This window comes from Nematolebias whitei, chromosome 1 (genome assembly GCF_014905685.2).
Source record: "Nematolebias whitei isolate Nwh7 chromosome 1, NemWhi1, whole genome shotgun sequence".
In the NCBI taxonomy this organism is placed as follows: domain Eukaryota; kingdom Metazoa; phylum Chordata; class Actinopteri; order Cyprinodontiformes; family Rivulidae; genus Nematolebias; species Nematolebias whitei.
The window spans coordinates 57,654,029-57,680,515 of record NC_056498.1 but is presented as its reverse complement, the minus strand read 5'-3'; the positions used below and the strand labels follow the sequence as shown (position 1 = coordinate 57,680,515).

Here is a 26,487-nt window from a genome sequence, read left to right as displayed (position 1 = left end):
AAGCTGCCGCACAGAGCGTGGTGGAGCGGGTGGGGCGGGGGCGGGCGGCGGGGTGCGTTTCAACCTTCTGTCATGGTTAAAATCACTGTCAGTAAGAAAAGAAAAAAATAATCAACTTCACGTAGAACTAAATTTATGAATTATATACATAGATGAGACGGTCGGCTCAGATGAACCCATCCTATGACACGTTCAGTAAATATTTACAGTTTAAGATCAGGATTACAGATTAGCTTCATTTCTTTGAGGAGTTAGTCGTCAGCGCCGTTCGCCTGAGACGTTTCGATTTCATCGCCATCGACCTCATCAGATTTATCCACTTCCTGAAACAGAAAAACAAACACCGAGCGTGAGCTCATTTCTCTCCTCTGAGTAAACGAACAGCGTTTGGGCGCTTTTTAAAAACACTCGGCACCTCGGTCAGCACTTCCATCAAGCCTTTGACGGTGGACATCAGGGAGCTGGCCGACTTGCTCATCAGCTCGTAGTAGATGTTCTTCTGCTCCGTCGTGGTGCTGAGGGTCTCTTCAGTTTGGCTGAGGGTGGTTTTCACCTCCTCTAGCTCCGTGGACAGAGCTTTGTTCACTTGCTCCAACTCAGCTTTGACCTTTTCGCTTTCCTCTGCAACAAAACGCACAAGACCAAGAATCAGTGACTCAAATCAGAGACTAGAGGGAAACAAAGATCATATGACTCGTAACAAAACAAAACACTAATATAAACTAGAACGACTATGGTATATGAAACTTCACTGCAGCTGAGCAGTTAAATGTTTTTTCATGTAACCCTCCTGTCGTGTTAGCGTTCCCGGTCAAAATAGACCTGACTGTTTTAACTGCTCTTAAATTATGAAATTAGCTAAAAATACATGCTGAAATGTAGCTGAAATGGAAGAACAAGCCTAAATTATATGAAGAAAGCAGAAATAATATCTTTTCCCAATTAGACTTAAAGAAGCAGAAATGAGCTTAACAAGTGGAATTAGCTGAAAAAGGTAAATTAGCATAGAAACAGCTGAATAGTAGCTGAAATAGCAGAAAAAGCTTAAACTTGCTGACAAACGTTGAAAAGAGCATAACAAGCTGAAATGAGCAAAAAGAAGTTAATTAGGCTGAAAGTAGCAGTATTTACAAAGAAATTATTGAATTTATCTAAAAACAGCGGAAATTAGCTTAAAAAAATTCTACAAATCTAGCTGAAAAGGTATAACAAGCTTAAATTAGCATAAGAATGCAGAAAGAACACGTTTGCCCAGTTAAGCTGAAATAAATAAATAAAAGCTGAAATTAGCAAAAACAAACCAAAAAAAAAAAAAAAAACTGCCGAAAAGTAGCTAAGGCAGCTTAAATTATAAGGAAGTGGAGAAAGCACATTTTTGCTGAATTAAGCTGAAAAAGGTGAAATTAGTGCAAACAATGTGGAATTAGCTGATAATGCTCAAATTAGTCATCAGATATGGAGCATTAGAGGTTTCTGTAAGCCCAGCTCATAGGTCTACAATTTGTTCTACTGCACAGTTCTGATCTACCCAAAACAGGTAAGTTACTGACTACTCATAACCACTCCACGTAACTCTACTGACCCTCAAAGCTCAGTAGCAGACATTTATGTTTAAATTGTTTCTTAGGTTTGCCTGCTCAACTACCTACATTAATAAATAGGATTATTAATATTGCTCAACTGTGTAATGCTTTTAAAATATGTATGACACAGCCAAAAAAAAATCTAACTTAAAGGAAAGCTGTAGGAAAAATGTTTGAGTTACGGCTCATTACTGTTACTAAAATATATCAGGCTTCTTTTGACCTCTTTGCACTCCTTTAGATCTGCTGCTTCTTGGTTACAAATATCTGCTGAGTTAGCCTTTACTGAATGCTGAGTCACTATTTTCTCAGTTACAGCTTTTGTGCGTTTTTTGAAAACCTACATCCATCTACTGGATTTTATTTTAACCGTTCATGTCAAAATGTTCAGCTCGACTTCTGCTATGACTTTTAGTAGTTGGAACTTTTACAGTTCTTGGATTATTTAATCACAAAATATTTACCCATAGATGTCAGTTCTTGGAAATCTACTTCAGCTCACTTGCTCTGTTTTCTGTATTCTTACGCTCCATTTAGGTTTGAGCCACAGTTTTGCTGATTTAAGCTTTTGTTCTACTTGTTTTAACTTCAACAACTTTCAGTAAAGTCAGTCAGCTCCATGTTCACATTGTTTTCACAGAAAATACAATTGCTCTAGTTTTTCACCAAGTCAATCAATGCTAAACTTCATTTTACACCGTGTAAAGAGAAAAATAGATATATTTATACAAGATAGCATAAAATATAATCTGGATTATACCCCTTTGTGCATCCTGTGCAATAAGCCTCTGCTCGATCTCCTCTCTCGCTCTCTCACTCCTCTCCAGTTTCTGCATCATGCTGCCGACATCAACCATAGCTCCGTTGTAGACGATCAGGTTACTGGACTCACTGGTCTCTGGCTGAGCACAAGCTTTCAGAGCAGGAAACAGCTCTTGGTTACCTGACGGGAACAAAGAAAGGACAGCTTGCTGTCAAGACCCTACACTTTAAAGAACGTTTTATAATCAGACAGGAGATCCAGGTTAGCTCACCTAAAGGGTTTTCTATCTGGGCTTCACTAAAGGAGGGAACAGGTTCGTCCTTCCCCCTGTCTGTCAGCTTTCTGTAGTAACAAGTCTCTTTGACAAGAGGTTTGTTCAAAAGCATCTTGACCTGAAAACAGAAATGGACGCGTCACTTGAACTAAGCTGAAATTTTTTTTAAAAGGTGAAAAGGCTAATCTGACACCTGAAGACTGAGATGAAGAGAACCAGATTTGTAAAAGGAAGGTGTAGAGGTGTTCACCTGTGAACGGGAAAGCTGCAGACCCAGTGTGTACACGAGGATCTCCAGGTCCCTCTCCTGCAAATATCCACAGTGGCACTGGTCAAAGTAGACAAACGCCATGAGCAAGTCCTTGTCGTGCGTCACCATCTGCTTTTTCTCCTGATGGAACAGAAACAAGTTTTAAATCTGCAATCGTCTCATCGACACCTGGATTATAATCCTGCAGGAAAAACAAGCAAACCTTGTCTTTGGAGGATCTTTCTTTCGACGACCTGCGCTCATCTCTGCGGTCTTTTCTGTCTCGGTCGTTGGAGTCGTCGTCGTCTTTGAGAAAATCAAAAAGGAATCAAACTGCATGATTGACACTAAATAATCAAACTGAATGTTTTGTGTAAAATGTCTGGTATGAGTTTAACAAGGCGCATGGATAGAAAATAAAGTTAGGTATGAAATACCATCATCTTCATCATCCTCTGCGTCTTCAGCCTCCATGGGGTCATATTCCTCAGCATTAGTTGTGCTGCCCTCATCTTCATTTTCCTCGTCATCTCTAGGCTCCTCCTTTTGGAAGATTTATTTATTTTTTTAAAACAAACTTCACAACGTTGAACAATAACGTGCTAACAAACCAAAAAGGTTTGCAAGGTTTACCTTCCTCTTCTCATCTTCGGTCTTTTTTGCTGCTGGCTCTTCGCCCTCTTCTTCTTTATCTTTTATTTCACGCTTTTCAGATTCTTTCTTTTCTCCATCTTTTTTCACCTTCTTGTCCTTCTTCTCATCCTTCGCAGGAAGAGCAGCGAGGGCTTTATATATTCGATAGCCGAAGTCTCTCTGGAGCATCTCGTTGAACAGTTCAGCAAACAAGGAGATCTGTGCACAAACGGGGCAGCGCGCCTCGACTCAGATCGGCGACAAACGGCTGTAATCCACCATTTAACAAGCGAGCTGAGAAAACGTCAGCAGAAAGAAGTCTCACCTCAAACGAGTGCTCCTTGTTGTCTTCTAGTCTGTAGTCCAGCAGCACGCTCAGAGACATGATGCTGCAGTCAAATTTACCGTTCTTGGCGGCCCAGTTGGGGTGCACGAGGATGGTGGACTCATCGGGGAGGATGAAATGTCTTTCTCTCCTCTGACGCTCGATTTCCTCCATCTTCTTTCTTTCCTCCTCCTAACAGAGAAGAACACACCAGATGAAGTCCAAGAACTATTTCTGGTCATCTGCTTCTCAACCACAAAACAAATTAAGAACCAGAAATGTTTTAATTCATCTTATTTTCACCTGGAACTGGGCTGTCAAACCCACTAAATTTAAAACTTTTTTCAAACTAAGGGCGAATTAACTCAAGTCAGATACTCAACATCTTTTCTTGGTCACAGGTTCCTCAACAAGAGTTTGATTGGTCTCATATGATGTTCTCTGTTGTGCTTTCAACACCATAATCAAATATTACTGAAAAAATTCAAGAGATAAAAGTATTTTACGTTTCACGTGTCATCTTGGGGGCCAGAGAAGATGCCAACGAGGGCCACATTTGGCCCCCGGGCCTTGAGTTTGACACATATGACCTAGAACATCCCAGAATAAATCCAAAGAAGGCTAAGCACACGATTAACACCCACAGCTACAGTTTTCTGCTCTCTTGACAGGTTGACAAAATCCCAGGAAATAAAGTTGAGGTGATCTTTATTTTGTCTAGAGCTGTCAATAAATGTTTGTGCTGCTGTTTAATAAAATAATCAGCTGTTGAAGAAAATAAATAAATAAATAAATAAATAATAAAGTTAATGGGAATCTTTGACCAGACTCACAATGTGACAATAAGTCTAATTAGGCAAACAACAGCATGAGCTGGTATAACATCTTGTAAGAAAGCTGAGTAATTATTACTTGTGATAAATATAACACAGTTGGACGATGACAAATGGCAACCTGAATCCATCGGTGGTGGCTGTTGATAGGAAAAGCTTTTTTTATTTTTTATTTATTTTATCCTATTTATTTTCCCTTTCAAGAGTTTTGACCTGTAAACATTTATACCAACTTAAATAAAAACCTGGATGTGCTGCACTTCACTCTGATCAGCGAGCTCAAACTTTCTGCCAGGTGTCGGTGCAGACGACGATGTTTTATTGTCGCGCCGTCTGTTCAAATTAGCAACAAGTTCTTAAGTTGTTGGTTTTTTTTTATGACTATTTTGAAAGAAATATTAGTTTTAAGAAAAGTCACCAGTCAGTTTATCATAATGTAGGCAACAGTAGCAAAAGAAAACAAGGAAAATACATTTAATTTGTCCCTCCAATGTTGCTTAAAGCAAAATATTTATTGGGGACTGCCACTGCAATGCATGGAAGGCACCCATTATTCTACACCTAATAAACGTTTATTTTTCTTACGTCACCGTTAATGCAGCCAAACCACAACATGTACACCCACAAAAGTTTTATCAAAACGACCAGCTCGATCTTGAGAAGGGGGCCATTACTTTTATTGACAATCAGAGTTACTATGGTGACATATTTTGCTAACAAAGATGCTGTCAAGTCACATGACTGAGAGAGGTCCCTGAAGAAAACAGAAACTCACCGTTGGATTTGTTTGAAACTCACAGAAAGTAATCATCTGATAAATGTCTAGAACTGATTAATGTTTGGAGCCATTTTGATTCAAGATGGCTGCCACAGCAAACACAAAATCGACTGTAACTCGGTCATTCTTTGAAATATTGAGCTGAAATTTAGTATGGTTGTAGCTGGGAGCAAGTTGTTATACATTCCTAATGCAAATTAAATACCCAAGATGTCCGCCTTAGCTAAAAGAGAAAAAAATATGATAACGCTGCCATTTTTAGAGCTATTCAGCGGAAACTTGGTATAGTGGTAGCTGACAGCGAACCCCAACACACAGCACTGTCACATCAACAATTTTAATCGGCAGAAGCCTGGCAGTCCCCATCAAAGTTTCTCCAGGAACTTTGTAGTTTTATCTTTTTTATTTTGGCTGCTCCATACCCTAGGGGTTGTCACAGTGAACTAACTCACTCGGCTTAAAGTCATAATAGTTGTCAAAATATGCTATTTTAAATGTTTTGAATTAAATACTTACACAATATTTGTAATAAATGAGCAAAATCAGCAGTCATATTTTGTTGACAACAATCATGAGTCATTTGTTCAGAAAATGTTGTTGTTTTATAATGCTTCCTTTTTTTTTTTTTTTTTTTAACATAAAAACCTTGAGCTCAAGTTACATTAACTCTCAATCAATTATTTAATTATGTAGAAACTGTATTAGGAACATAACATTTCAAATAAAAAAAATGCATATTTAGACAATAATTATGGCTTTAAAACAACTTAATGGCTCTAAATTTGAAACGTGGACTCAATTTATTTTAAAGGGAACATCCATCCATCCATTATCTTTTACTCGCTTCTTCCATTTTGGGTCACGGGGGTCGCCGGTGCCCATGTCCGGCAATCACTGTGCGAGGGGCGGGGTACACCCTGGACGGGTCGCAAGCCCATCACAGGAAACAACACAAAATAATAATAATAATTTAACGATCACAACATAACAGCTTCCACCTGTGCTTAATAGTGATAAAACCACAAAAATCACTAATATTCAGTACCTCTCGGTCATCTTCAGTGCGAACTGGCTCTTCTTCCTCTACAACTTTGCTCTCTGGTATTTCTGGCTCCTTGGGCTCCTCCACCACCTGCTCCTCCACCTTCAGTTGCTTGGTGAGGCGAGCAATAAGCTGCGATTTTAAGCCTTTTGAGCTCAGAGAGCGGCAGTCGAGTTCTCTACGCAGTTCATTTACCTAGACGACGAGAAAACAAAGCTAATTCGCACGTTGAGCCTCGAGTCATGAAAGAACCACAACATCTGGTAACATACATTTGATATAAAAAGTCAAAATATTTTAGACGTCGTTGTTTGTTCTTGTATCTCTATTGGTGAAATATTTTTTTTGTCCTGAATGTTTACCTTCATTGATTTCGGATCAAGTTTAGTCCAGTGTGTGGGAGTACTAACATCCTTTGACACAACTTCATCTTTATCTTCCTCCTGGACAGAAAGCCATTAAGACAAGAGAGAGGCAGAGGGAGAGAAGAAGTAAAAATGGCTGTCAGCTCACGACTCATGGCTTTAGTAAACTTTAAAGCTGAACCGTGCAAGAAGCAAGGTCTCATGTGTCTTTCATTGTCTTTGTCCTAGTGAGCTCGACTGTGTTTAAAGTCCACTGCTACTGAAGCGTACACAGGGAAGCTCTCTAGTTCTTATATCAAAAAATAAATAAATAAAATAACAGAAATGCCTCCCAGCAGCCAATCAATCAATCTGTGGAACACAAAAAAGGTAAAAATCAATGACAGGTGTGTCAAAAAGATGTGTGGGTACATCAGGTAAACTGGAGCTGGCCTCCAAATGAAGTGAGGATAGGGTAGCCCTACAATGCTCTGACTGAGGTACTTCCATTAATGGGTTTTATACACCTACATCACATAGAAGCCATCTGTCCTGGAAAAACCAAATTCTACATGTAGTCCAAATGAAAGTGTAGAATTCAACAATAAGAACAGACAAGAAGAAGAACTTGGGGGAGGTTCTCTTTTCGTTGTCAGGAGACATTAAAATGATACGGAAAATCATAAAAATACACATTTCTACAACAAACGTTATGTGCACACAACTGACTCCACAGGTTCCAGCACTTTTTTTGTTTGTTGCAGTGTTAAACATTAACCACTGGTTTCAAGTTCCAATTTGTTGCATATAATTTAAAGGACAATAAGTAGATGCAGGGTGAAATAAATGCTTTGCAAAATGCAAGGATTAAAGTGAATTATAACAAATTAGCACCCAATCATGTGGCGTTTTAAAACTGGAATCTGTTTTATCAATTGTGACTGGGGCCTACACGACACAACACAACCTACGTCTCACTGCTTCCCCTGTATGTGTCTGCTGGATGTGAGGGAGGATGGAGGTGCTGATGGAGGAGCAGAGGAAAAGGGGGGCAGGTGGAGGAATAAACAGAAGTCTAGGTGACGTTTGGAAGAACATCAATATGCCTGTGTTCATTTTTGTGTGCATGAAAGGTGAGGTGTGCTTTGTGTCTGCTGTGTGTCTGGGAGTTTTATTTTTTTATTTTTCCTGTGCCTTCCTGTGAGAAGCGGAAATGAGAAGAGAGGGATTAGCGGTTCAGTGCCTGTTCTCCATCCGCCTCCTTTCGCTCGGCCGACAGCTTCTCAGCCAGCTGCTCCTGGAGTCGCCGTGACAGCACCTCCCACTCTGAGCGGGTAGGAAGACAATGCCAAACATCCGGAAGAAACAAAACCACTGTCTCCACATGAGCAGGGACTGTCCGCCCCTTGTGTGTCTCCTCTGGCCGATGATAGCGAATCTCTGCAAAACGATACCTGTCGCAAAGGAAGAGGGTGCATTGGAAAGAAACATTCTGGTCAGGGCACAGTTTAAAAGGCAAGCCTTTCTAAGGCGAGCCTTCTACAGCTACTCAGTCCTGTCAGGTCACTGAACGACTGCAGAAATCTTTACATTGACCCTGATCTCGTACAACACACAGCATAGACAAATGGACCCAGTCAGCAGCTCTTCATCTGTTGTCACAGGTTATGGCAGCCATTTTGCAAATGGTGACACACGACAACAACAACAAAATAAAATAAAATCACACGCCAGATATCCTCCCAGTTATTGTTTCAGCCAATTTACACATGAACATTCTGCGTTTAACCTAGAATACACTTAATGCACGACGTTAGAGTTGTGCAAAGAGAGACAGAATCAACAGGACATTGAAAGCCAGTTAAATATATAAGATATTTAACACAGAAAGTAGAAAAACATGAAGAAAAAAATGTAATGTCTTCTGATCCAGGCTACTGCTTCCAACCATCAAGTCCATGCGTTTGTTTTTAATTACAGCAAAAGGCATGTGTATGAGTAGTCACAGAAAGAGCCAAATCAACTACACACAGAAGTTCTCCCCCCAAAAAACCACACACAACACAACACAAATACTAAACAATAAACTGCAAATTAACCACAGCATTATCATTAATACAAAAAGATATGAAAAATTCAAAATGTCCAGCAAAGATTTAGCAATAAATTATAAAATAATCTATTACTTATAGTAAATTTGGGATTAAAACAACATAAATAGGAATAAATATTGATAAGAGTGCTTACCACTGTGTGCACAGACTAAGGTCAATGCCTGTGAGTGCCTTGCAACAGCGTATGGCTGTCTTAATAAGGACCGACGGATCCTTCTCTGGGTCTTCTCCATCCAGAGAGGGAGACCAGTGACCTCCAATGGCCATGGCCTCGTCTTTTCCCCTCATGCCCACCAAAAACTGAAGAAAAAATAAATAAATCAAAGGGCAGCCAGAGAATAAAGGTTAGATGGAAATGGGGAATGACAAAATACCTTATTTTTCGCCCAATAATCTTAATTTACATGCTCTGTGACTTATACGCCGAAGCAACGTACCGTATTTTCCGCGGTACACGTCGCACTGCCCTATAAGTCACATCTATTGTGCGTCACCGTTGACGCGTTGCATTTGTTAAGTGTCACCGCTGACAATCCGGAAATGTGGACCGGTGTTGTGCCCAAAATCGATGGGCTGCCAAATGGCGGTCGCGGGAGTGTTAACGGGAGGACTTTAACGAGAATTTAACAAGATTAACACCTAAAAAATAATTTTTTTGTTTGCTAGAAATTATAGTAAATGTGTGTCTCAGTCTAACGTTTGCTTAATAAATGCACTTTGATGGTTAAATCAGCTGTATTTCAAAAGCCGATACACAGATGTAAACGTGTGCACGCGACGAGTCGCTGTGCAAATTTAACAAGGTAAACACCTAAAAACAATTATTTGTTTGCTTGAAATTAAAGCAAAGGTGTGTCTCAGTTGAACTATTCCTTAAAAAAATGCACTTTAATGGTCAAATCAGCTGCGTTTCAAAAATAGTTTTGCTGCCTCGGTGCTCCGTGAACGCGCAGAGGAAGAAAAAAGGGAGAAGGAACGCGGCTCGTTTCTCCGAAAATTAAGAAAAGCACCTAAACAATTATTTGTTTGCTTGAAATTATAGCAATGGTGTGTCTCAGTCTAACTTTTGCTTAATAAATGCACTTTAATGGTCAAATTAGCTGCATTTCGAACGGGGCGGTGCAGCTGCTTTCACGGTTCCAAGCAGCGAGCAGAATGAAGGTGGGGGGATTATGGCAGGCCGATTGAGTCACTAATAGCTGGTGAATATTCTCAGTCATCCAGGACATGGTGAATTAAAAAAGTTCAAGAAAAAAACAATACAATACAAAACAATAAAGTATAATAAATAAAGTCCAGTTGTTTTTGTCTTGAACTTTTTTGAATTTGTCATTAAAGCCACGTTTACCTATTACGTGATACAACAGCATGCCACACTACTATTACTACTCTGCTGCCATCAAGTGGCTGAAAGTGGTACTGCTCATTTTTTTGTTTCAGTCAGAATCAATGAAAATGGTCATATCCCTGCCAAAAATTGGTTTATAAATATGGGGGAAAAAATCCATAAATACCATATTTTTCAGCCTATAAGTCGCAGCTTTTAGCATAATTTGCATGCCCTGCGACTTATAGGCTGAAGCGACATATTTATGGATTTTTTCCCATATTTATAAACCAATTTTTGGCAGAGATATGACAGTTTTCATTCATTCTGACTGAAAATATTGAACACCACCATTTTCAGCCGCTAGACGGCGCTTGAGTAGTATGGCACGTCGTTGTATCATGTAATAGGTAAAAGAGGCTATTAATGACACAATCAGCTTGCCAAAGCCTGCCACCGTCGTCTGCCTGGAGAAACTGTCAAATTAGCTTCATTTTGCTGCGCCGCCCCGGCAAAACGCAGCTGATTTGACCAGTAAAGTGCATTTATTAAGTAAAAGTTCAACTGAGACACACCTTTACTATAATACCGAGCAAACAAATCATTGTTTTTAGATGGTTATCTTGTTAAATTTCGAAGAAATGCACAGCGAGCCGCCCTCTGCGTGTTCATGTTTCTGCGTATCGGCTTTTGAAAATGCAGTTGATTTGACCGTCAAAGTGCATTTATTAAGCAAAAGTTAGACTGAGACACACCTTTACTATAATTTTGAGCAAACAAATAATTGTTTTTAAGTGTTAATCTTGTTAAATTCTTGTTAAAGTCCTCCAGTGCATGCTCTCGTGGCTGCCACTTGGCAGCCAATCCATTTTTGGCACAACACCGGCCCACATTTCCAGGTTCGGTCCACATTTCCGGGTTGTCGGCGGTGATGCATAACAAACGTAACGCGTCAGCAGTGACGCATAATAGATGCGACGTATACGGCGAAGCAACATATGTATGGATTTTTCCACTTTATTAGACATATCTGGACTGATGCAATTTATAGGGCGGTGCGACGTGTACGACGGAAAATACGGTAGGTGTTTAAAAAGGTGGAAATGAGGCGAGGGGGATAGAGACAAAAGGCAAACCATAAAAGACAGGAGGAAGAACAAAGTCATACCTCTAAAGATCCACAAGCAGGTGAGAAAACACTCACCAGTGTTATTTACACAAGACAGCTAACATCAGCCAGGAAATTTCCACATTGGAAGTTTTCAGCAATGGAATAGGATTAAGACATCACCGTCAGCCCCTGTTCTTTGTAAAAGTCTAAAAACGGTTTGACATGCCTTAATGAGTCTTGCAGGGTGCTGGAAAGAATCCCTGACTTCTTGGGGGTCTTCAGCCAGAGCACAGGATCTATGATAGAGCTCCTCTAAACTGGGGTTAGCTAGCAGCATCACCTGAAAAATTAAAGATTGATTTAGGAACAAAACTCTTTTAAACATACACTGCTTTTAATTATTCTGACAAAAAGTGAACCCGTCTAGTCACAATCAGCATTTTGATGATTTTAAGTTCCTTACATATTCAAACCAATTTATCCAATTTGTTTGTCCATGCACAGAAGATAATGTGCAATAAAAAGTAATAATTTGTTGAAGCACCCGTCTTTGTTGCAGATGAGACCGTCTAATTCCTACAGTCAATCTTTTGCAGAAAAATAAATAAGCAATAAGTTTGTTCATATTTAAACCTAAATACTGACACATTTTGACCAAGTTCTGCTCCAGATTTATTATATTAACAATCTTTAATTTAATAATGGACTGCAGCATTATTTTCTTAGTACTGGAAAAAATATATATATATTTTTAATAATTTCTGCAACGTCAACATTTAACAAAGAATAAAAGCTGTCCCATCTGTTTTTCCAACAGACAACAAGTTTATTACTACCGTACCTTAGCGCTGTAATTATGATTAACATCAGGAGGCTCCAGCACAGCAGTATTTTTGACAAGAGGACCCACTTCTTTATGCAAAATGTGGAAGTTACAGGTACTACTAAACGGGAAGGGCCTTGTGAGAGGGAAGGCATCCACCCAGGTAAAGGCTGCGTTAAAAAAGTCACTTGGAATGTAGAGACACGGATAACGCCTTCTCAGCTCTATCAGGTCACAACTTGGGCTGGAAAAATTAAAAAAATTAAATCAGCAAAAACACTTTATATATTTGTGGAGTCTAGAGATTTTAATCTAAAATCAGCAAAATTTTAAGGTAAAAACATTTAAAAATCAATGACACCTACCCATCTAAGCTGAACTTGGAAAACTGTATAGTGTAGCGGGGCGTCGTCCTGCGAGGCCGTCTCGGGGAGCGGTCACGTCGTGGTGATCTTGAGCGTTTGCGTGTGGGCGAGCGCTCCCTCGATCGCCTTCGTTCACGCTCTCTGTCTCTGCTAAAGAATCATCCAATCGTTGACTAGCGTAGGCACATTTATGAAAAAGTGATCGCGGTCAGCAGCTAAAATCAAACCCAGCCGTCCTACCTGCGGTCGTCTTTAACCCTGAGGAGAAGCTCAGGGGCGCGATCATTCCGAGTGGGGAAACGAAGTGGAGGCTCGAGTCGTCGAACAGGCAGCGGCTGTGGCATCATTCTCACCGGGACCTGAAGCAGGCCACCAGGAAAAACATCTGGGAGGAAAAAAATGTTTTTTAAATTGTTTCAGAGAAAGTCCTTTTTGTGATAAAACGTGTCAGAAATGCTGCGTGTTGACCGTTACCAACTGACTGAATGAAACACGACTAAAACAGGGTTCATTTTATGTAAATGTACTTATACAGCTATATATTGTTGGAGTCAGCCTCCCCACCATCACAGAGATCTACACCTCCAGATGCAGGAAAAGAGGCACCTGCATCATGAAGGACCCCACTCACCCAGCACACACACTTTTTGCCCCGCTCCCCTCAGGAAGGAGGTTGAGGAGCATTAAGTGTAGAACCACTAGACTGAGGAACAGCTTCTACCCTGAGACTGTTAAGACTCATGAATCTCTAATCAGGATAATCACTGTGAAAAATCACATCATGTTGCTGCTGATCTGTTTCATGTTGCTGCTGATCTGTTTCATGCTGCTGCTGATCTGTTTCATGTTGCTGTGTTCATTCGTACTCAACTGATCACAGACTCATGCTCGTGCTTATGTTCGGTGTACTGTTTTTATGCTATTAGTGCTTAGCGTAGTTAATGTTTTCTTAGTTCATATCTTAGATTTTATTACTGTTTTTCTTTTACATTGTATTGTTGGATGTAATTGGGACCTTGTGTACAAAATTTCATTCGACCACATGTACCACATGTGATGCGAGTGACAAATAAAGAACCTCTGACTCTGTTGAGCCAGCTAATAAAAAGTGAAGACTTATTCAAATGTGAAAAGAAATTTTAAATATAAAGCAGCACAATGCCAGAACATATAAAGCTGTGACTTTACCTTTGGGTGGAGGTTGTGGAAGCAGAGGCTGAGGAGGGTTTTGGAGGAGGGGGGTCAGAGAGGTGGCAGAAAGCTGAGCCTGCAGGAGAGAGGGTGGGGGAGCCTGGGGTGGAAAACTCAAGGTGGTTGGGGGAGGTAGCGACTGCAGCATGGCAGGGGTTGGCTTTATCATGTTAGGAGCCTGGGGCTGGCTCTAGAAGAAAGAAGGATAAAAAAAATGTTCAAAGGCAAACTTGAAAAAAACTTTAACATTCACAGAACTGCACAACTACGACAGAGCTTTAGGGCCACGCTAAGAAAAATAAAAACAAAAGAAACATTACAACATTACGAACGAGAATAAAGTCATAGTATTACAAGAATAAAAACGTCCGACAATAAAGTCATAATATTACAAGAATAAATTTGTAGTATTACAAGAATAAAGTCATAATATTATGAGAATAAAGTCATAATATAATGAGAATAAACTCATAATATTATCAGAACTCTGAGATGAAAAAGCAGTCTTACAGCAGCGGTAAAATTATGAATATTGGTGTCGGCAGTACAATAGCAGGGTTCCCAACGCACTGTGGCTTATGGATTCTTATGATAAACTGAAGCCATATGGCATTGTAATTAATGACTGCACTGACGGATTTAGTCGTGACATTATGTGGATGGAGGCATATTTCACAAACAGTGACCCAAAAGTGATGGTGGACTACAGTACTTCATAAACACAGTGACTCGCACTGGAGACTGTCCACAGCAGGTCCGAACCGACCCAGGACGTATTATGAGTTTATTCTCGTAATATTATGACTTTATTCTTGTAATACTTCAATTTTTTTCTCGTAATATTTCGAGTTTATTCTTGTAATTTTATTACTTTTTTCTCATAATGTAATTTTTTTTCTTAGCTTGGCCCTAAAGCTCCATCGTACACAACCTAACATCCTAAGGCAAAAATAAAATCAAACTATAATTTTTTTTTAAATGATCAGTTTTTCAAGGTAAGAACTTAAGTAACATTAGTTTGTTTTCTGTACAAATAAAAAAACCTATGTTTAGAAAATATAAAAGAAACATTATAACAAAAGTTTACCTGTAGTAGAATAAAAACAAATGTGAAACAAAACCAATATCAAACAAGTATTTTTCAACAACAGAGACTAATAGAACAATAAATAATTAAATAGTGGTTAGGAATGGAACAGTGAGTAGTATTCAGACGATAAATCAAGAAGACCTGAGTGCTATAATGATTATAAAAATATACATTTCATGACCAGGGGATTACATTTTGTCTGTTGTCTCCAGTGGAGTGCATGTCTGTGTAGCGCAGCTGCATCCCTGGCTCATTGTACAGGCTGCTGAGCTGTGGGGTTGCTTGAGGTAAAGGCGGGGGCTGCTGCTGATGCTAGAAAGGATTGAAGACAACATCCACAGGTCAGAAAGGTTAAAGAGACAAGATTAAATTTGAAAAATAGGGCAAAAAGTGACGAATCACATAGCTGTATAAGTAAATGCCCCAGAATATTGATTGTACTGTATACTCATAACTGAAGTAATATATTTTAATTTCCATCCCACAAATACCTTTGTAGAAAACAGTAAATAAATCTTACTAGTTTATTTACACAGATCAATCAAGCCACATGAACTGAGGCAGACACACGAACAGAACACAAACTAACCCGACCAGTTTCAAACAATCAAAAGATGGTTGCATTTATAATAAATTTTTTTTTTTTTTTTTTTTATCTATAGTTCACTTTTTGTGCAACGCAAAATCCCCCTAAATAGTTGGTAAACAGTAAGGGACTACAAAACATTTCTTTATAAAAGTAGAAACTGATTTTTTTTTTTTTTGACTGATATGAAACAAGACTGTTTGAATAACACTGTAAAATAGTGTATGATAAGGTAAAAACAACAACAAATAAAAGGCTGACAACTCGAGCAGAAATTAAGCTTTACTTTAAAAGTTACATGTATTTAGTTGTAGAACCTCTGGATGTTCTCACCGACTGATTTGCAAGCTGAGGTAAGGTCTGGATGCGCTGGGCGTTCCACTTGAAGGGCATATTTGGGTTGTACACAGCTTCCACCAGGACTCGGTCACCGACCTGGGGAGTCTTCCCTTTCACAGCACTGTGAAAGATATTAAAAAATAAATAAAACAAAGAAAAGATAATCAATGATATATTACAGTAACTCAAACCGTATGAAACTATATTAAGATGCATTGAATGCATTTAACTCCCCATTCACCTGAGCTGAAAGAAGACATCTTCATCTACAAAGCCGAACGTATCATGCAGTTTATTGACCACACCAGTGAAGACTCGTTGCTTCTGTGGCTGCTGTTGGTGGCTTGAACGAGGTGTTGGATATGACACAGTAATCTGGGCTGTCTGCTGGGGGTTGGACAAGCCCAGGCTGGTGGGCAACGCAACGGGGGGCTGAAGGACAGGTAGACATTAAAAACAGATCATAAAACAGACTAAATGTAGGACAAATTGATTGGGTGGGGAATACTGCAAGAAAATTAAAAGATACATTTTGGTAGCCAACTTGACTCATTCTTGAATTAAACACGAGAAAACTGACCTACGTTTAAAGTTTATACATTTAATTTTAAAATGTATTTACCTGAGAGATCAGAGCCTGCTGAGGCTGAGGAAGCTGTGAAGTTAAAAGAAAAGAAAAAAATGTGACCATTTCATTAAACTTCAAGCAATCCTCTGAATATTTTAATGACATGTAAACGTGATGCTAACTGAGTAAATAATGGTTTAAAAACATTCAGGATTTAAATAATGTACAACTTATAAATTGAACCTTAGAAAGGTTCGAGTTTGACAATCTTTTCGCTATTTTGACTCACTTATTTTCTAGTAAAGATGCAACCCAAAACATGAAGCCACATGATGTCTAAACTGAGTAATATATTTTAATCTAAATGCAAAGTGTGACACAAAAGCCTTTTGTCCACCTGATGAGGTACATTGTACAGTTGCTGTTGAGGGGGTTGCTGGGGAGGTTGTTGCTGCTGCTGTTGTTGTTGTTGCTGATACTGCTGGAGCGCTGTATTGATCTGAGACTGAAGACATTAAAGAACAAATGGGCAGTCGATTAAAGTGTCACAATGACAAGATGCACAGATTGCTGCCTTAGGCGCAACACTGCCTGCCTGACCTGCTGTAGTGCTGCTGCTGCAGCAGCCGCTGCAGCTTGCTGCTGCAACGCAGCGGTTTGCTGAGACAGCTGATAATTGGCTGCAGATTGGTTGCTGAGGGACGCTGCAGCCAAAGCTGACTGTTGAGAGTAAACAGAGGGAGATGCTCCCAAAAGAGACGGTTGCTGCACCCCAAGAGCTGCATGGGTAAAAGAAAATAGAAGTACATATTTTGGCATGTGATGTTATCCTGGACATGTTATTGTAAAAGAGCTTGTGTTCACTTCAAGATTTATTTTCTTCTAAAGACTAAAATGCACTTTTAAAGTAAATTTAATCCAGATCATCGTGCTTGCTTTACTCACAGTGCAGACTGTTGAGGTCAAGGGACTGTCCTGAGTGGCCTGGTTGAGACACCGCTGTGGCAGCAAACTGAGTCGCCCACGGCGGATTTTTCTGTCCCCCGAACTGGGCCATGGCTCATTCAGGTTCAGGGCAGTCTTTACTCACCAGGCAAATGCTCTCACTGGAAACATAAACACATTACATCAAACCCAAGGTGTAACGCTCAGTGCATCCGAAGTGCAGATGTTCAGTTGTTAGAAAACAAACAGTGAAGTCTAAAACAGAATTCATCAAACATGGTGTTGACTCAGCGTTGTGTCCTCACAATCATCAACTGTATAATAAATACATTTAACCATTCAAAGACATCTTTTGACCAATATTTTTTCACAATGACCTCACAAGTCATTACCATTGACTGACTTTTGTGCACAATGAGGGTGGATGATTTTTTTTCCAAGTAGTTTGAACAGTTTTAGTTTGTTTAAAACAATGATAAAATATCTAAAAATCTAAAGTGAGGCACATTTTTTGAAGTCATCACTACAGAGCCAGCATTTACACTGTAGAGAAAGCTGTCGAGAGTTGCCTTGGAAACTGTTGTAACTGTGCGCTTTGGCTGTAAACAACAAGAACAATTATGCATGACAGCAAACACAAACAATACAAAGAGTTAGTCATCTCATTCATCTGGACACTTTTTGTTCTGACAAGAACTAAAAGTACAGAGTTATGTGCAGTTGGTTAAAAGTACTTTAAAGCTGTATTTAAAGAGAAACTTGTTTCAGCTACAAAAGCAAAACAAAATACTTGTGTATGTCATAGGACAAACAAGTATGTTGAGTTAGTCATGAACAAAATAACTGTATAAACCACCTTATCAAATATATTTATTTGAAATATCGCTGCCCCAGAGACACAGAAGCAACAGAACACAATGCGATTTTTAAAAATGCTTATACTTTTGAGTGTTTTTCTAAATTTTAAACAAAAAAAAAAACCCCTGTCTATTTACACTTCGCCAGTCTATTTTATTGACAGTACAAGCAGAGGAGGGTGCTGCTGAAACAAGAAGAGTTTATCTTCAGTGCAGGGCTCAGCCTTTTAGGTTCATTTGAATAAAAAAGCTCTGAGGTGGCCAGAAGGCCAGAAAGAAACAAAACAAGAGGCGAGGTGGGAAAAAAAAAAGGAAAGCCATAAAATCCTTGTACGTTTCCTCTTTCCTACTGTCACTGCCTCACTGTAAGTGGAAGCACATGTTTGGAAACTAAACTTTTAAAGTGAGCTGTTAACTTGCTTGTTTATTTCCTTTTTTCATTTCATCCAAGCGGCTGTGTTAATTTTCAGAAAGATAAGACAGAACTTTATTGATCCTGCAGAAAATACAAAGGATTACTGTACTTCTCAAAGAAGTATGTAGTACATATTTTTTAGGATGTTCCACGAGCTGTTCATTATATTTTACCAGGAAAAATCCAATAAATCCTATAAAAACATTGTGTTCCCTTGTGTTAGTATTAGTAATCAAAGATGATTGTGTGTAATAAAAACTTTGCTGAAATTCTCTATTTCAGTTCGAGAAATTAATTTTTCCCTGACGAGATGCTCTCAAACTCACAGTATGACTGCATATGATTTAATGGCTTTATTAAATGTCTATAATAGACTTCTGCACCCAAATATTTGTTTTTATACGTGTCCTCGAGGTTCAATGGGATTAACCTGTCTAAATAAAGGTAGAATGAATGAAACAATGAAAACTTAGGTGTCATCATAGTGTTTTAATTTATAGATTTAAACTGTGCCCTTTCGACTTCCTTTACAAGATTGTTTGGACAAGTTTATTGTAAATACATAAACTGCTGGTATTGTACTCTTTATTACTATAAAAGTAGCTGTTTTTTAATGTATTATATCTCACCAGACAGCTACGAGGTTCACCCCAATAAGTCAGTTGCAGCACGACACAGTGATATTTTGCCATTTCATGTTAACGTGATGTTATTTAGTCTGCATAAAATATATACATTACATAAAAACGAAACATACACTGGAACAAATAGAAATGTGTACGCTAAAACCTCTGTTATCAAGAGCTTTTCATAACCAAGCAGCTGCTGAAACTGCAGCAGCCGCGACGGTCAGTCCTGCTAACACGTTAGCCACTTGACAGATAGCTAACGCGAGCAGCTAACCAATGCATTTTTACAAGATAAATGTTTTACTTGTGTAGTCTGAGGTGGTTGAATATGAAGTTTTAAATTAGATTCTGACTTCATTATCACAGTTAACACACGTTCGTAGCTCCAAACAAATTAACCTACAGCATTATTCATTTAAAGCAGATGGCTAACTGTTAGCATTTTTTTAGCTTTGTTGCCAGATTAGCCTCGTGCAGGTTTGATATCTAGATCAAGGCCCTCGGACACTTAGACGTGCATGACCAAAGCTAAATTAACTAAATAAAGCTCAACATGAATGACATCACATCCTTTGCACATTAGAATCTAAACGATGCAAATTCACAATTAACTTTCGCAACCGTAACCTGTGAAATTACAAATTATTAACGCCACTCACCGCTGTGCCCGACTCGAGTCTAGACACGAAATGCGCATGCGCAATACAGGGAATCGGATCAAAGTTGAACTCTTTAAATTAGGAAAAAAAGATTAAAAACATAAAATGGAAAATATAAATCACCCTTTGAACAAAATATTGTTGTTTACCACACACTGAGAAAAAACAAAAAAACAACCAGAAGTGACAAGAAAAATAATGAAGCCCTGAGAATGGAGGTGGTTTCATCCAGTCAGCTTTAATGTGATACAGTAAATCTAAATAAAACTCAACAAACCATATAAACAACTTAAATATATCATAAGATGTGACACTGTAACCTTACTTTTGCTTAGTGAATGCTTGTAGCCCCATTTCCAGTTCATTTTAGTATTAATTGATGTATTCACATGTAAAAACTGTTTTGTTATCATAGGTGTAAAGTAATTGTCAGTGAACTGTCAGATCATCATATTGAATGAGACTAACCAGTGTCATGAACACTAGCAAAATCTCAATCTTAAGAAAATATTTCGGAATAACTATAAGAAATAAATACATCAACATTTTTAAATCCACAACATAACACTGTAGTTTAGACAGAAAACAATTAATGCATTTTTTCCCCACACAGTATATAATGTTTAATGAATAAAGCATACAGTATATACATTTAAATTACAGATGGATAATCCAAAGTATGGCGATAAAAAGCGTGAAACTATTTTCTCACTTCCTTTCAGTAAAGTATTATAATTCTCTGCAGGAATAACTCGTTGCCAGGAGTTGTTATTATTACTGCAAGATATGTGAGATTGTAGATTGAGAAAGTTCTTAGTCTTGTAATTTTTTTTCCACTTCTTCAAAAACCTTTGCATTAATGTCATCCACTTCATCTTCTACCTGGAAAAAAACGACATAAAATGTAAAGTAAAAGTCATTAATGATATTATTATCGAGCTTTTCAACTACAAAAACTAAACCCAGATTTAAAAAAAAATCCATCAAGTTTTCTCTTAGATGGTTTTATCTATTGTGTCATATTTTCTTGTCAAAAACAAAAAAACAAAAAAAAAATTCTCCCACTAATTCTTTAAGAAAAGCCTAATCTGAAAAATAAAAAAAGCTAAATTTCACCAATGTCTCTTGCATATTATGAGTTAAATATTCATTAAATACTATTCTGAAAACAGCAAAACATAGTCTTGCAACTAGCATCTAATACCTCAAATAAAACAAAACAGAGATGCAACAATCACCTGCTCCACTTTGTTCACTTCAGGGATATAAAACTGCATCATGTTCTGAATGCCGTTTTTGAGAGTCACCGTGGAGCTGGGACATCCTGTGCACGATCCAACCAGCTTCAACTTGACTGTGCCGTTTTCAAAACCTTTAAAGATGACATCACCTCCATCCTCCTGCAGTGTAGGTCTTTGTGAAATACATAAACCATATCAGTTAGTACAGAACAGAGCAGCACAAAGGACAGATTAACAAACTTATCTCAATACAACTATCTGTAATGGCGTTTAACATCTTGCAAGTTCTGAGCAAAAAGTAACCAGAAGAAAAGCTCTGAACATAATTTAAATTTGCATTTTTACTTTGACATTTTTGTACCTAATTCTGGTGTCCAAAAGCTCCTTTATCATTGATACAATTTCATCATCATCTTCAGAAAAACCTGGAATGAAAAAAGTGAAAAACATGGCAATATTTACACACGTTTCAGTTTTAGAAGCAAACTCGGCCAAACTGATTACTCACTGCTTTCGTGGTGCACTGTTCCTGTTGTTATCGGGTCACCGCTCTCAAAGAACTTAGCAATAGCCTCTCGAGCTTGACGCGTGATGTCTGTCCACTCCACATCCTCGTCTGTCTGAAAGGAAGACAAACCTCTCATATATAATCTCTTACTCAAAGTTTTCAAAAGGAATAAAACGACTGGAAGCTGTAAAAGTGCATTTAGTGCTTACTTTAGTAACGGTGATAAAGTCGGGGCCAAAAAACACACTTTTCACTCCTTCAATTTCAAACAGGTCCCTGAAAGAAACACAATGCTACATAATATAGGAAAAAACGCACCACAATAAAATTTGTGTTTTGACTTTATTTAAACATCAATATGATTAAAAACTAATGTAACACGAAACGAACGCACACATTCATTAAAAATAAATTTTAAACAGAAAACAAAAGTTTTCCCTTTCTCTTTCACTTAGCATTGATACATAATTTATGAATGAAAAAAACTTTTGAAAACTTATTTTTGTCTGAACGAGACAACGAGAAGTCTGTGCTTTCACACAGAGATTTGATTATCATGTCTGTATCCTAAGATCCAAGAACACTGCAAATGTTCCCTTCAAAACTGGTGAAACGCATATAAAAGAGCAATAAAATGATTTTTTTTGTGATGCAGCCAAGTTCTTGGTACAACATAAAACTGAAATGTACTATTTTTATATCACCAACAGTAGTTACACTATATCAAAGATAAGTGAATTTGTATCTAGAAAAACTTGGCACACCACTAAAAATTTGTATAAAAAAGGGAACCAATTTCTAAAGAATACATTAAACATCAGCAACTCCAGAAAGATTGGAGATGTTGCTAAAAAATCTTTAAAAAATACAAGTTCTGATACTTTGCAAGTAAAATACAAAGAAATGTTGGATAACTCAGTGCTGCATGCACACACACACATACATACACATACATACATACTTTTGTAACAACCTGCAAATAACAACCTACAAATTGTACTAGATCTGTTGTTTGTACTTAACTGCATATCACACTCAAAAATGAGAAAACTTTAACCAAAAGCCTTCACTTTTATTCATAAGACAGATGTCAAGGACAAGTTTCCATTTCATGAAATGTTATAAAGATTAAAGTTGATTGATTGATCAGTGTGTTTTTTTTTTACATGATAATAGTCATAAAACAAAAAAGTTCTAACTGCACAAGTTAATTTCTTTCAGCTGCTCCATTCTGCAAGGGTTGCATGAAAGATTTGGCAGTTGTTTTATACTGGCTGGCCTTCCTGATGCAACCTGAGCTCAAACCCATCACCTCAGGATTACAAGACTGTGGAACTGCCCACCAAGCTAACACTGCTCCCCAAAAGTTTAAACTACATACCGCAACTTACGCTGACAGTTATACTGACCTTAAGTGCAATGAAACAGAGCAGTAAATTTAGAGACAATACCTGGCTAAAGATGAGCATCCAGCTGAGCTCGGGGAAGGAAAGTCAAGCGTCCCATTTCCTAGAACAGATTTACCAGGAAGGAACTTCAAGCTTCTTGGGTTTGGGGTATCTTCAGTCTGGATGGATGCTGAAAGACATCACAAAACCAGCTCATTGGAAAATTGCATATTTAGATTTATGGCAACAATAATACTCTGCATGCTTTATACATGTGAGCAAAATAAAAGGTGTCCAAACACTGATTTCTAACATGTAATGTTTGTAGCTCCTGTCCCGGGCTGAGACTGGACTCCTCTGAAGTTCTGGGTTGTGAACAATGAGCTGGATGAACCTCTGAGATTTTCTGGGAACCACCTAAAAACATTAAAAAAGTAGAATTAAATTTTGTTATGTGTCCTTTATGCTTTATGTGATCAGTGAAAGCATTTTACAGTTAAGTGTATCAATAAAAGTCTAAAAAAGTTGTCACAAAATTGTGAACTCCTCATTATGTTAGCTAATGCCAGCTACAGGCAAGAGGTGGAACACCTGGAGAGCTGGTGCAAAGAGAATAACCTTCACATCAATGTGAAGAAGACAAAGGAGATGATTGTGGACTTCAGAAGGAACAAAAACACCTACACCCCCCTGAACATAAGAGGATCTGCGGTGGAAGTGGTCTCCAGCTACAAGTACTTAGGTGTACACATGAATGACAACCTCAACTGGAGCAACAACACCACCAGCCTGATCAAGAAAGCTCATCAGAGACTCTACTTCCTCAGACGGCTGAAACGAGCTGGTCTGGGAAGCTCAGTCCTCACCTCCTTCTACAGGTGTGCAGTGAAGAGTCCAGCATCAATGTGTGGCATGGAGGCTGCACAGCTGCAGAAAGAAAAGCTTTGCAGAGAGTGGTGAAGGCTGCACAGAAATCTGTTGGAGTCAGTCTCTCCACCATCACAGACATCTACACCTCCAGATGCAGGAAGAGGGCCACCTGCATCATGAAGGACCCCACCCACCCAGCACACACACTTTTTGCCCCACTCCCCTCAGGAAGGAGGTTAAGGAGCATTAAGTGTAGAACCATTAGACTGAGGAACAGCTTCTACCCTGAGGCTGTTAGACTCATGAATCTCTAACCAGAATAATCACTGTGAAAAACCACATCATGTTGCTGCTGATCTGTTTCATGTTGCTGCTGATCTGTTTCATGTTGATGTGTTCATGCGTGCACATCCGCTCACACAGACTCATGTTCATGTTTGTGCTGATGTTCAATGTTTTATGTTATGAGTGCTTAGTGTATATTTAGTTGATGTTTTTCTTAGTTCATATCTTAGATGTTATTACTGTTTTTCTTATACATTTTATTGTTGGATGTAACTGGGACCCTGTGTACATAATTTCGCTCCACCACATGTACCACATGAGATGCGAATGACAATAAAGAAACTCTGACTCTCTGACTAATGTTTAGCAAATAAGTTAAATACCTTGGATTAGGACAAAAGTCAAAAACTTAATTACCGTAAAGTGCCCAGTAATTCTCAGTCGAGTCATCTGGACAGTTTATTTTTATAGAATATGTACAATAAATATATATGTAGATTAAATAAGTTATAATATGAGTGGTAAACAGATTGTTTGTTTGACAGTTTAATAGCTACCTAGCTTGTTGTTAGTGTCATAATAACGCGAAAAAAAATTGTTTTACGTATTTTAAAAGCAATACAACTCACAATATCAGTTTGTAAAAAGCTGCATCAAATGATGTGAGACAGATGAAAAGAGTCAAACCTAAAGTGAGAGGTGTTTTGAGTCCGTAACAACTGCCGAAATCCCCATCTCATGTGCGCCGCCATTTTGTTTATTATGAATCCGAGGACCCCGAGTGGTCAAAAAGTCACGTACAGTCACGTAAAATCACGTAAAATTACGTAAAATTACGTAGAAAATACGTATTTCGCAACCGTAGTCGTCCTGAGATGTACCTTTTCTATTTCAATTCCAATAAAAATAAATAAATAAAACTTTTGTTTGTCTTAAAATAAAATTTAAATTACAATAAGCATAACAGCTGACTAATGGAGAAATCAGGAGGCTGCAGAGAAATGTGTACTAAATTGTTTTCAAACCTAAATACTCATTCTGTGGGTTACAACATTATTAGTTTTTGCAAAAGTTTAAACCAACAATATTTTCCACACTTCTGAAGAGTCATATATTTTTGTAGGTTTTTTTTTTTGTGTGGGTTTTGATCAATTTATCTACTGTAGGCCTATTTTTAAAGTCTTTCACTGTACGTATTGTCTTTTTTTTTTCCTTTGACTAGTTTATAAAACTAATTTTCTGTCTGGTATTTGTGAATAATCATGACAACGTTTTGCGCAAGAAGAAATATCAAAATTAGTGAGGAGAAAAAAAGAGAAGTGTCAAGCCTAAAAGTGTACAGTAAATGAAGAGTCTCTGGAAAGTCTGAAAGGCTACAAAGACTAAAAAGGAAAGCATCCAGCAAATACCTTTGAGATGAATCATCATTCAGTTGATCAAGTTTTCAGCTCAAAGCTCAGTGAGATCATCGTGTTGGTGGTAAAATTTAATTTTAAGTGTTAAACTGGATCGCCTTTAGTGCCAGTAGTTTTCTTGGATGTGTTAAAGTAAATAAATGGGAAATTGTGTCTTAGTGACAGGTTGCTGGTACTTAAGTGTCCAATTTGTTGCTGTTTGTTAGGTGTAGGCACAACATACTGTGTGTTCATCTCATGAGTCTATGAAGCCTTTTAATGCCTGAATGATTCATGAGTCAAAGTTATGTGTTGTAATGAACAAACAAACAAAAATAATAATCTGAAAATGATCAGGTAATGGATAAAAAATTTGAGAGAAAAACAGTCAAAGCAAAACAAACAAACAAACAAACAGAAAATCAGCAGAAAGTCTAAAAATCTTTTTTGATCAAGACACCTTAAAAACAACCTATGACTTCTTGGGAGTAAAAAAAAAGAGAGACACAAATTATTTTTACACATGAACATGTAACATACTTATGGAACATGACCATGAATAAATATATATATAGATTTGAAGCTCTCGACCTTGACCTCTCTAAGTGTCTTTAAGAATCTGTTGGACACCTGGCAGGGACCAATGCAGACATGTTCCTGTTGTTAGTTTTCTACATTTGTCTTGGAATCTAGCTGTTTTTTGTTTTGTTACCTTTTCCTTTTAGCCATCCTATTTGTTAAAAAAAAAAAAAAAAAAACTGTAGTATGCTTTTTTTATAATTGTTTATTGTTGTTGCTGTTGTCCATTGTTGTCATCTTTCTTTGTTGAAATCAGGTCTCTTGTAAATGAGTCCTCGAGGCTCAATGGGATTTACCTGTATAAATAAAGGTTGATTGATTGATTGATATATATGTATATATATGGATGGATGGATGGATGGATGGATGGATGGATGG

The 26,487-nt window shown here is 38.1% G+C and overlaps 2 protein-coding genes and 1 non-coding gene across 3 annotated transcripts; all 3 read right to left on the bottom strand.

The window, feature by feature from the left end:
* Positions 1-64: 64 nt before the first annotated feature.
* ccar1 (cell division cycle and apoptosis regulator 1) lies at positions 65-19,891 on the bottom strand. The gene is made up of 26 exons (XM_037679360.1): positions 19,845-19,891; positions 17,285-17,445; positions 16,940-17,118; positions 16,737-16,844; positions 16,394-16,426; positions 16,013-16,203; positions 15,766-15,892; positions 15,039-15,158; positions 13,754-13,946; positions 12,806-12,950; positions 12,566-12,715; positions 12,219-12,444; positions 11,604-11,717; positions 9,073-9,239; positions 8,069-8,279; positions 6,844-6,924; positions 6,485-6,676; positions 3,829-4,020; positions 3,504-3,722; positions 3,308-3,413; positions 3,094-3,176; positions 2,871-3,011; positions 2,618-2,738; positions 2,344-2,526; positions 416-621; positions 65-323 (listed from the first exon to the last, which is right to left on the bottom strand). The coding sequence occupies exons 2-26, from the start codon at positions 17,394-17,396 to the stop codon at positions 252-254; spliced, it is 3,672 nt and encodes a 1,223-aa protein (XP_037535288.1). The 5' UTR covers positions 17,397-17,445; positions 19,845-19,891; the 3' UTR covers positions 65-251.
* Positions 11,495-11,561, bottom strand: LOC119421271. Its single transcript, XR_005187356.1, has one exon. It is a non-coding gene; the product is annotated as a small nucleolar RNA SNORD98 (small nucleolar RNA).
* A 190-nt stretch (positions 19,892-20,081) lies between the features above and the next one.
* Positions 20,082-24,892, bottom strand: zgc:110319 (uncharacterized protein LOC796111 homolog). Its single transcript, XM_037685761.1, has 8 exons — positions 24,824-24,892; positions 23,295-23,398; positions 23,045-23,171; positions 21,803-21,869; positions 21,594-21,705; positions 21,447-21,510; positions 21,083-21,257; positions 20,082-20,726 (listed from the first exon to the last, which is right to left on the bottom strand). Exons 1-8 carry the CDS (start codon positions 24,886-24,888, stop codon positions 20,658-20,660), a joined length of 783 nt encoding a protein of 260 aa, XP_037541689.1. The 5' UTR covers positions 24,889-24,892; the 3' UTR covers positions 20,082-20,657.
* Between the last annotated feature and the right edge of the window lie 1,595 nt (positions 24,893-26,487).

Bases quoted from the DNA above. Each gene is read 5' to 3' on its own strand.
- ccar1 (XM_037679360.1), bottom strand. From the start codon at position 17,396: ATGGCCCAGTTCGGGGGACAGAAAAATCCGCCGTGGGCGACTCAGTTT. The intron at 622-2,343 runs GTATAATCCAGA...GTTTTGTTGCAG, and splicing joins TGCACAGGATGCACAAAGGG to AGGAAAGCGAAAAGGTCAAA. The intron at 324-415 runs GTGCCGAGTGTT...TTTCTGTTTCAG, and splicing joins TGATGGAAGTGCTGACCGAG to GAAGTGGATAAATCTGATGA.
- zgc:110319 (XM_037685761.1), bottom strand. From the start codon at position 24,888: ATGGCGGCGCACATGAGATGGGGATTTCGGCAGTTGTTACGGACTCAA. The intron at 21,258-21,446 runs GTACAAAAATGT...TATTTCACAAAG, and splicing joins CTTTTGGACACCAGAATTAG to ACCTACACTGCAGGAGGATG. The intron at 20,727-21,082 runs GTGATTGTTGCA...GTTTTTTTCCAG, and splicing joins AAGTGAACAAAGTGGAGCAG to GTAGAAGATGAAGTGGATGA.